This window comes from Antedon bifida, chromosome 10 (assembly GCF_963402885.1).
Source record: "Antedon bifida chromosome 10, ecAntBifi1.1, whole genome shotgun sequence".
In the NCBI taxonomy this organism is placed as follows: domain Eukaryota; kingdom Metazoa; phylum Echinodermata; class Crinoidea; order Comatulida; family Antedonidae; genus Antedon; species Antedon bifida.
The window spans coordinates 19,989,142-20,000,532 of record NC_136235.1 but is presented as its reverse complement, the minus strand read 5'-3'; the positions used below and the strand labels follow the sequence as shown (position 1 = coordinate 20,000,532).

The 11,391-nt window shown below is 38.1% G+C and overlaps 1 protein-coding gene across 1 annotated transcript; it reads right to left on the bottom strand.

Annotated features, from left to right (window-relative positions):
- Positions 1–158: 158 nt before the first annotated feature.
- Positions 159–10,611, bottom strand: LOC144854309 (glutathione hydrolase 1 proenzyme-like). The gene is made up of 11 exons (XM_078712252.1): positions 10,441–10,611; positions 7,380–7,568; positions 6,672–6,892; positions 5,890–6,079; positions 5,095–5,267; positions 4,505–4,651; positions 3,711–3,838; positions 3,143–3,342; positions 2,522–2,759; positions 1,949–2,062; positions 159–1,331 (listed from the first exon to the last, which is right to left on the bottom strand). The coding sequence occupies exons 1-11, from the start codon at positions 10,488–10,490 to the stop codon at positions 1,188–1,190; spliced, it is 1,794 nt and encodes a 597-aa protein (XP_078568378.1). The 5' UTR covers positions 10,491–10,611; the 3' UTR covers positions 159–1,187.
- Positions 10,612–11,391: the final 780 nt, after the last annotated feature.

Sequence of the window (11,391 nt, the reverse complement as noted above, 5' to 3'; positions counted from 1 at the left end):
GCAATATTACAATAAGGTCACGTACTCGTATTTCTTGCAAGGTGATGAATGACCGTTTCAAAGGCAGTGAATTATTTGCATAATATTGTAAAAATAAGTACAACAAAACACACACAAGTTTCAATATTTTATTATAAACCAACCAATATTAAAATGTTAAGAATTGGCATAGGCCACAATTTGTGCACAGAGTTAAAATATCACATAAAGGCCAACAATCTGTGACACGTATACAGTACACTAAGGTTTATCGTAGATAGCGTGCGCGACGTATTGGGAGCAAACGTCACAACGCGTATAGGTAAAGAGGGGTGGGGGGGGGGGGAGACATTATTTCACAGTTGAAAATTTTAGATATTTCTATGATATTCTGATAATTATATATACACCAATTTTTTTTTTTTGACGTAGTGTTGAGAACTGATTGTTCTGAACTTCTTAAAACAGAGTGGGGGCGAGGGGGGGGGGGCATTATTTCACAGGGGGGGGGGGGGTTGAACATTTTAGATAGGCCGTGAAAACGTGGTTTGTTGTTTGTACGTACGCGCCGTGACGTTTGCTCCCAAACCATTCCCATCATGCATTGTATTGTCCAATGACGTTCCTCGCGAAATCAAGCTATTTACGATAAACCTTATTGTCATGTTAACCTTTGCTTTAATAATACAAATAATTTAAATGGTAAAGTTTAATTTTATGAATAAAATGAAAAACAGAAATACAAATCTCTAGCAAAAGTGTTCAAATATGTGTAGACTACTCTATGAATAATTTACAATAAAAATCAAAAGTTATACTATTACACGGCAAACACGTTTCTTATTTCGCTGAATCTAATAATCAACTAATTTTTTACAGCGCCATATTATTATAATTCTGAGTTTCATGTACGTATTAACCTATAACAAAATACCTGAATGTCAATTTTTGGTTTTGATTTCAAAGGCACATGATCGGTTTAAATGTATAGGTAGAACCCCTCCTCTTATAATATATGTTTTACGTCATCAAACTGAATGCTTAAATCAAGGAGCAAGCTAAACTACCCAAGTATCTATTTCAATATAATGCCACTTTATAGACCTGACAAAGATAACGAGAGCGCATAGCCTAGCGGTGCGTTGTATCTGCATGCTATCTAAGCACTCTTAATACCCGGTATCTGTATGCTATCTTTGTAAGCACTCTTAATACCCGGCCGGCTTTCCTCCTTTTCTTGAATCTGAATAAGCATCAATACCATTTTCGTCTTGTAGAATAGCCTGCACAACCGCAAATGACCCACTCTCTGCCAAAATTTGATCCATATTTTCCAATCCTTCCACTATCGTCTGTTAATTATATAATGTATACCATAATTATTAATAAACACGGTTTAGTAGATATTGTTTTCTTATAATTGTGACAATTAAAGCTTGGTTCCCACTAGCGACGCAACGTAACGCAATCTACGCAACGTAAGAAAATGCCCTTCCAATCATTGTGTTTGCCCCCGCCTACGGTGTTTGCAGCACTAGTTCGTCGTCGGTTCCCACTTGTGATTACGCAATACAACACTTTGCGTTGATACGTCGCTGCGTTGCGTTCTAGTGGGAACCACGCTTTAGGTTTAAACTTGGTTCCCACTATGACGCAACGCAGAGAGACGTAAACGCAACGTAAGCAATTTAACCAATCACAAGCGATGGATTATCCGAACTATCGCTTGTGATTGTTCAACTCGCTTTCGTTGCGCTTACGCCTTTGCGTTGCGTCGTAGTGGGAACCAAGCTTCAAGCTTAATTACCACTACGACGCAACGCAAGGACGTCATTTTACAAATCACTGCGCGATTCTCACCCGAAATGTCGCTTGTGATTGGTCAACTCACTCGCGTTGCGCCCACAACATTCAAATGGGAACCAAGCTTTTATTAAGAAATGTATATTCAAACTTCGAATACCCTTACCTCTGAAATACCTTCATCATAGTTCCCTATATTTGGGAAAAGTTGGTTGTGAATTCGTCGATATTCAATAAGGTCTTTTAAAGAAGAGTCTGTGGCAACAGCACCAAGCGTGATCTACAATAAACCATTATACATTATTATTCGTTAATTATGTCAAAAATGTATTTATATCGACACTATTTTAACCAGGGTTGACTTTGGTAAATGCGCAGTAGTACGGTGGACGTACCAACATTACTTCGAATGCGCACGGTGTTTTGTACGACGAGACACGTCGATGACAGGACAGGAAAACAGTTTAAATATTGACACTATTTACTTTGGTAAATGCGCAGTAGTACGGTGGACGTACCAACATTACTTCGAATGCGCACGGTGTTTTGTACGACGAGACCCGTCGATGACAGGACTGGAAAACAGTTTAAATATCGACACTATTTTAACCAGGGTTGACTTTGGTAAATGCGCAGTAGTACGGTGGACGTACCAACATTACTTCGAATGCGCACGGTGTTTTGTACGACGAGACACGTCGATGACAGGACAGGAAAACATAAAAATATCGATATTTACCCAAGCATTTGCTGTTATAATTTGTTTTCCTCCTGATGATCCTACAACTAGCCTAACATCACCATTTTCATCCAACACTATGCTCCCGCTCATGGACGATAACGGGTATTTATTTGGCCCAGGATAGTTGGCTTCATTTGACGGTTGAAACTCGGCCTCAGAATTAGGAATTGAAAAATCCGCCATTAAGTTATTGTATATAATGCCTGTACTTTCCGACATGATTTTAGACCCAAAACTACAGGAAGAAAGACAAGCAAAATGGTTTAATCTGAAGCGAAATATCAACTATTCCTTAAGCAAAAAAAATATGTTAAGCTCTGTCACACTATCAAACTTTATGTGATAAAAAAAATGGGATGTGCCCATATATGGACAGGGTGATGTCATATCAATACCATATTTGGGTATATCATCACCATATGTGGGCACATCACAAGAATTTGTTTTCGTCAAACTAGTTTGATAGTGTAGGCAGAGCTTTAGACGTGTTTTATTATTATTTTAGTGGCACATGCTTTGTCGTTGGCATGCTTCTGCCTGCCACATTAATTTACTTTCCCGGTTATAGCCCTGCTTGATATTAATTAACTAAGGTTCAGTTATGATACATAAACTTACTAATAGTTTACGGAGGTTGTCACCGAAACAGCGTCTCCATTTTCAGCGAGAACGTTCAAATGACTTGTTCCTCCTATGTCGTCTGTTGCTTCAACCTCTCCATTACTATAGTAACTTGCGTTAGTGTAAGTTACCGTATTGTCTTTTATTGTATTCCGGATCTCACGTGCAAAGTCCTCAGACGTCAGATTATTTAACGCCTTAATGAAGAAGAAAGATGCCAGTAAGTAAAAAAAAAAATGAATAAATTATTATACAATCAATACTTAAGCTCGATTGGATAATACGACAGAGAGGTTAATCACACCTTCGATTTTCGACGACCTGGGACCTAGACATGTTTGTCGTTGGCAGCCCGCCTAGTACTCGAATCCCCCCGTCGAGGAATTGAGTGAAGAATCAATGTCCCCATATCAAGCATGCGCACAATGAATCAACATGATGTAAGTAGGTCATATAGATGCATGGCATATATATCCGTTCATAAATTGTATTGAAATAACGCGTGTTGTTTAGGCCTAAATGCTGTATAACAAAAGGTAATGTTGATAATATAACGTAAACGTACCTGGCGAACCTGGGGCGTGTCAACATCTCCAAGATATGATCTTAAACCGAATGCAAATTTACAAGTTTCAATAAAATGGTGAAAGGTTTTCACTTTTGCCTCGTCAGTTGATACATCAATATCGTAACCTAAAAAGTGAATTGAGTACGTGTTTTCAAATATTTGTAATGACCCTAGTCTAGCATGTGATAGGGTACATACACAACACCGGTGGTGTTGTGTACAAACTTTTAGGAATTGTAAAATCATACTATAAGTTCCTAAAAAATGCAACGATGCGTTGAGAAAAAAGAATAGGCCTACACGTACAGATTATATAGGATCGAGAGTGACCATGAGTCATATTTAAAGTTTAACGATGTATGTAAGCCCTTGTAATATTTTGTAATGCTTCATATATACAGTTGTTTACAATCTAGCATTGTCTTGGTTGGACCATACTCCATTGTTAGACGGGACCATACCCCATTGTTAGACGGAACCATACGTTTCGCAAAGTCACACAAGTGCTACACTTATCAACCACTTCAATAATACAAAACTCATACCAGAACTTTGACCTACAACCCTTGAAGATAATACTTTTCCGTCAGTCAGTTTGCTTAAAGCTCTGTCTACACTATTAAACTTTATGTGACAAAAAATGTGATGTGCCCATATATGGACACGATGATGTCATATCACTACCATATTTGGCCATATCACTACCATATTTGGGAACATCAAATATTTTTTTCACATAAAGTTTGATAGTGTAGACAGAGCTTGAGCTATGTATCAGAAAACAGGCCTACCTTTCATTACATTGATAATAAACTGATATACCGGTCCCCCAGACGGTAGGCTAGGCGAAGCGACCGAGTTCCCCATGAAAGGTGTAGTAATGACGTCAGACCACTGGACTGTGTAGTTTAGCAAGTCATCCTTCGTCAAAGTCCCATCTGTTATGCAAATTAAATAATACAATGACGATTATAACGATTAGGCATATTAGCATATCAATACTAATTATTATTATTATTATTATTATTATTATGTGAATAAATATGTGTTTTTTTTCTATAGGGTAGGATTGTAATAAATTCAACACAATAGGAGGCCTACTGCTTCGTTTCTGATTACGTCATATCTTCATCAGACAATACAATCAAAGTTCAGATGAAATTATGTGAGAATATTACCAGGTAAAACAGTTATTATTAATGCGGATGCGGTCGATATATAAATATTATAATATTTTAGCCAAGGAAAAAATATTCTCTATCCGACAGTTCACTTTTGTGGGCATATAGGCCTATCACTTTTTATTGTGGGCATGCCTGTACCTTTATAGTAAATTAGTATATGATGTAAAATATGTAGGCTTATTAAAACAATTACTCACTAAAATTGGTTATATCTTCAATCATCATATCAGCTGTAGTTCCATTATAGAACTCAGTCCAGCCGTTGTCAGCAATACGTTGCAACGTGTCGGCGAACTTGCTACGGATTACGATGTCTCCTTCTACTTTGGGTATGGTTCCATTGCCTTTGAAATACACATTCCTCCAAGCCCTGTTATCAGAGATAGTATTTATATAAGATAAACTGGGAATATATACATAGCAGATAAAGCAAATGGACGGTAAAGCTTGGTTCCCACTAGGACGTAACGCAAGGACGTAAACGCAACGCAAACGTTTTGACCAATGACAAGCGACCGGTCATCACTTACCTTGCGTTACGTCCTTGTGTTGTGTCTCAAGTGGGAATCAAACATTAACATCACAATAGTAAATAAAGTAAAGGTGAGTCCCGTGTTCAGTCTGAACGTAGGAGAATGAGCTGTAAAGCGTGGTTCCCACTAGCGACGCAACGCAAGGACGTAACGCAACGCACGCGAATTGACCAATCACAAGCGATGGCTTATTCGCTTGTAATTGCTAACTGTCTATAACTTCGCTTGTCATTGGTTAAAATGCTTGCGTTGCGTTTACGTCCTTGCGTTACGTTCTAGTGGGAACCAAGCTTTAGTAGGAGCTCATTTTACTTAAGCCTCGGCACTATGTGGTAGGGTGACCACTTCCTTTCAAACCAGGTACGCCTACTCATTTACAGCAGCTGGGTGGACAATCACAAATTACAATTCCCAAAAAAAACCCAAAATCTGCCGAAGCCGTGATTAAGAATAACTTACTTCATGTTGGGTCCGTCTCCGCTTCTAACTAGTACCTTCAATGCGTTTTCGCTGTGCTTTGACAAACGGAATCCTTTGCGTGCCAACTCGATAACCGGTTCAAACAGTTTCTTCCAGGAAAGTTTGCCATACTTCTGGTGAGCTTCCCACATGCCTTTTAATTCTCCTGGCGTCGCAATGGCTAAGCCACCTACGGAATATAAGTTAAGCCAAATTTACAATGTGTGTCGAGAAAGGTTGAAATACACATGTATTAGGCTACTCTCATGATAAAGGGTGGTTTCCACTTGTGATTACGCAATACATCACTTTGCGTCGATACGTACGTCGCTGCGTTGCGTTCTAGTGGGAACCACACTTAAAGCTTGATTCCCACTATGACGCAACGCATATGACGTAAACACAACGCAAGCGTGTTGACCAATGACAAGCGACAGTCGAATAATCCATCGCTTGAGATTGGTCAAATTACTTTGCGTTACGTCCTTGCGTTGCGTTCTAGTGGGAACCACACGTAACCAAGAGATGGATGACCACGTCCTCTGTCCCGTGACATGACTTGAGGGATCACACAAACGGTTCTCTGGCGTGGCGAGGACTTCTCAGACTGGACTAAGAAATGTAATGAGGAAGGGTACGTCATACTGTACACTACCTATTAGGTAGGCCTACTCTTTGTACAAAGTACCTCCAGCAAAGAGCATATCGTATCTATGGTCTATTCTTGTACGAATAAGCCCATACTTCTTATACGAATAATTTTATCGCCAATATGATCTTACCAATCTTGATTGTATCAGGATATGCATTGAACATATCTTGCGTAGTAGCTGCAGGTGAAGTTTCTCTCGCATTTATGAATTCAACTTTCTTTGCACTCCTATCATAAATCAGTAAAAACGCGCCGCCTCCAATTCCAGACGATTGGCCGTGGACTAATCCTATACACAGCAATGACGTTATTGCAGAATCCACTGCAGAACCACCTTCCTCTAGTATGGCACTAGGGTGTAAAAAGAGTGAATGAATTTCACTCAATAATTACAGAAAGTGAGAAAAGAGTGAAATCAACTCTTTTTCTAGATTGACTATCAATCCGCAAAAGAGTTATCATTCAATCTCTAAAAGAGTGAATTGTTCAGTATAGAGATGATAGGGTGTTGTATCAGTGTCTGAAAGCACATTTTGCAGAAGTTGGCATCATTGTCAACGTACCAACAAACTATGAAGTGAGGTATTCCCCAAGATCCCATACGGTACTCTAAAGTGATGCAATTAGTTACGATGCATCAAGCTCTGTCTACACTATCAAACTTTATGTGATGAAAAAATGTGATGTGCCCATATTATGGACATGGAGTGTCAAATCACTACCATATTTGGGCACACCACACTTTTTTTTATCACATAAAGTTTGATCGTGTAGACAGAGCTTTACGCAATAATAATTCATTTATAAGTCATGGATAACATTCGTTTTTGTAGATTACCTTCCCATTTCTGAACACTCAGCAATGTCGGTAGCAACTGCAGCCTTGCTGAACTGACGACGGGGTTGTGGATCGTCGTCGTGTCGGTCGATCAGCACAACGCACAACACGACGGTAAAGATGATCAGGCATAGTAAAATAATACAAATGATAGCAGCAATCCGTATCTTTCGTGCCTTGTCACGCTCTCTGAAAAATAAATGAAACCACAAGATGAAAACTACTGTATTATTAGCAGGGGCGTAATGCAAAGGCCTGATGCCCCTGGTTTACGAAGTGGCCATCCAACGCTGGAGGCATCGGGCGTTTTGAGCTTTTTCGGCATATTCTGATGCCTGTTTTTTCCCTCTGCTCAGGAGCTCTGGGGCCATGGGTTTAGTCAGTGAGCGCTCCTAGCCGTTACGTCACTGATTATTAGACGATATTGTCGCGATTTCAGTTTAATATTTTCGACGATACATTTCATTCGAAGAATCTTATCGAGGCATCAGTCGATGCGACAATTTCATCTTCAAGATCAAAACTGAATCATCAGATAACGCTCTCTGAAAAACAAACGAGATAACAGGACGAGACCTTTGTATTATTGGACGATGCATTTTAGTCGAATCGCGCTTTTACAGTAGTAGAATTTTCAGACGATGGATTTCAATCGACGAATTCTTATTCGGGGCATTGTAAGATCAAAGGTAGGCCTACTGTAAGATCAAAGGTAGGCCTACTGTAAGATCAAAGGTTGATGGATAAAATATGTACATATTTTATTTATGATTGGTAATGTAGGAGAAACATATTTATTGAAGATGCAGTGGCCTTGACGTATGGTAATATATCAGGATGCATATGGTCAATAAGCTGGGTAGGTCAGTACGCTACTGGTAGGTAGGCTACAGTAGGTACTAGGCTTCTGTTGGGCATTCAATGCGATTTCATAAGTCGATGAATAAACTTGTTTTCTTTTTAGTGTTATAAAAAACAGAACTTTTAGTAGAAAGATGAAGGCATTCCAACTTACTGTAAGTATACAATGTAATCAAATCTTATTATTCAATACAATTCTTATATGATTTTTCCAACTACTGATTAAGAATGGAAGTAATGATATTATAATCTGTAAACCAAGGTTATTTTATTTCATTTTTACATACTGGTAAAATTAGACTTAAAAGATCGAAAGTACAAGGCTATAAGCCCTACAAAAAAGACGACGTATTGAGCCAACGGCTGTCCAGTAAGTTTATCCTGATTAAATGGTCTTTCACACCTGTTCCTGCATGGTTCCGGTCCGGCGAATCGAACATCAATGTTTCGTTTTCACGACGCTCCACGCGGCTATGCGCCAATCGATATGCGCGTAGCCGCGTGAAAACGAAACATTGACGTTTGATTGGATTTTCCGGCGCCGGACCGGAACCGTGCCGGAACAGGTGTGAAAGACCCTAATACAGTATATACTGTATAATACTATTTTTTTTAAACAATTTGATGAGTAATAAATATCAGCAATATTTACAAAAATAGGCAGATAACCCTGTTGCAAAAAAAATATAATTATGTTTATTTTTAATTTTAGTTGCAAGTCATAAAAAAGAACTGTCATCTATGTAAACAGGTAATTTACATTCTTATTATAAAGGTGGAGCGATGATACAATAACATTTGTAACATATTTCAAAATTCAAAAATTCAAATATATATACAATGTGGAGCGATGATACAATACGCTGCACTAACGTCTTCAAACTAATGAATGTACATATTAATTAATGCATTTTTTTTTCGTTTTTTATTTTTTTTAATTTATTTTTTTATTTAATGATGTGTAGGCCTAATGATTGTATTTGCATATGAGATTTAAGTTTAAGTTAGACCGGCTGACTTTGACTAGATAGGTTTCCAGGGTACATCCTTAAAGATGTATTGTCCCCCTGAAAAATAATTCTTAACAAACTTTTTGTTGAATATGCCATTTTAATGTCACATAATAGTTATCCACTTTGACCAAAAATTGGATTGAAACAAATTTGTATTTACATGAAAAAACTAATTTAAAGCAAAAAATGGTCAAATATGCTGCCAGCCAATAGATTTTTTAATTGAATGAAAAATTGCATACACAAATAATCAATACACGACCTAATTGAATTAGCTATCAAAGCACATCACCTGTTGGTTTCCACGGGCAACACATTCACGGAACTAGTGTAGACACCTCTAAATGTATCATACTTCACCATATTATTGTCAGTCCAACATGTAGGGCTACCTAAACGCTACACTAAAAACATGCATGTCGACAATACGGGATGGGACTCCTCCTCCTCCTCCTCCTCCTTTCTCCTGTCTACCACCTTCCCAAAGAGCACTGAAACCGCCAGATGTCATCAAATAGATAACCATATCATTATGATCAAAAGATGCGGAAAACAATATTAACCAATATAGGCCTACTGAGGGATGCGTTTTAAATGCCAAATCAAAAGGTGGCGCTACAAAGACGTGAAAACCAAATAAGCAATATATTGTACAATAACAATATAATACCTGTAGATATACTTACAAAATAAACATTTAACAACTAAGCAAAAGATGGACATATTTGCCCTATATTCGTTATAAATTTGTAGGCCTCCGTAAACCTTTGATTTGCTTTTAAAATTGTAACAATTAAGGTGCCAAAATGCCATATTTTGTTTTTTTAAAAGCAATTTTATTTAACATCTTTCTAAAACCGGCAATTTATGATACACAGCAATCCATTATGCCAGATTCGGCGATTTCCTTATGAAAGAAGGCGATATAATAGCGCGGTTTGTGGATTCGAATAGAAATGTATAGACACAATATTATTAATCGGAATAATATAGGCGCACCATACACAAATATGTGAAGAAGGGAATAAATGAGCCTGTTTTTCCTATTTCCGTCCGTGTCTCGTGAACCTGCAAAACAGGTTACGATTGTGACCGTATTAAATATTGTACTACACACGAACTGGGCCCGTCATGATTTCTTGGATTTCTGCGTTACTTGAATTATATTTTGTATGATCTAAGCTTACCTTATATCTTTGGGTGGTTCGTAATCAACTTCCAAATCATTGTTGGGCATTTTGATTCGATATGCCTCACACGTCTGTTACACTACACTGTAACCCGTGTCTATAGTGAGGTACCCTGGCTCAGCACACGTCAATGCACTTTGTGAATGTTCCTTTATGTCCCTGGTTATACCACTATAAATCAGTTAACTATTAGTGCATCACTGGCAAGGTTTACACACCGAATTAACAGTCAACCTACTGCATGTTAATACAATTAATGGACTGAAAGGATTTGATTTCACGTTCCGCGAAAACACGTTTTCTAGACCAATGTCCAATAATCAATAGATTCTCATTAAGCCCCGCCCAGTTCCTGTCAAACAAAAGAAAGCATACATTTATTGTTTGAAAATGACTCATTTTGTAGTAGGTCAAGTGAGGTCAAGTGTTTGTGTTTCCTTCCTTCGACCAGAATCGACCCAACGACACGCACCCCTCCCCCTCCCCACCTCACCATCTGGCTGAAATGGGATTCGGCCACCAATAGTTCCTAAATACAAATAACTGGTTGCTTGGTCTAGGGCAACGGAAGCTGTCGTGACGTAAGCAAATCCAGTATTATGATTGTAGTATTGTAAAAATAATTCAGAAAATCAATATTTTATCTTTATAGTACTTTTTTTTATTCATGTTTTTTTTAAACAAAGTTTTCAGTTTTTTTAACCTAGTTTGGATCAGGAGGAAAAAGTAGATTTAATTTTGGTAATATGCCCAAATATGGTAGTGATATGCCCAAATATGGTAGTGATATGACATCATCATGTCCATATATGGGCACATCACATTTTTTTTGTCCACATAATAGTGAGACAGAGATTAAGCCAAAGCATTCCACACACTCACCTGCAATGCAAATACGAATGCCATTGCCTTTTCACGTTATTAGCAATAAGAACACTATTTAAGGCT

What these genes read in the sequence shown, in the direction of transcription:
- LOC144854309 (XM_078712252.1), bottom strand. Translation starts at nt 10,490, where the DNA reads ATGCCCAACAATGATTTGGAAGTTGATTACGAACCACCCAAAGATATA. An exon ending in GAGTGTTCAGAAATGGGAAG is followed by an intron (nt 6,893 to 7,379) that starts GTAATCTACAAA and finishes TTTACACCCTAG; the next exon opens with TGCCATACTAGAGGAAGGTG. An exon ending in ATGATGAAGGTATTTCAGAG is followed by an intron (nt 1,332 to 1,948) that starts GTAAGGGTATTC and finishes TATAATTAACAG; the next exon opens with ACGATAGTGGAAGGATTGGA.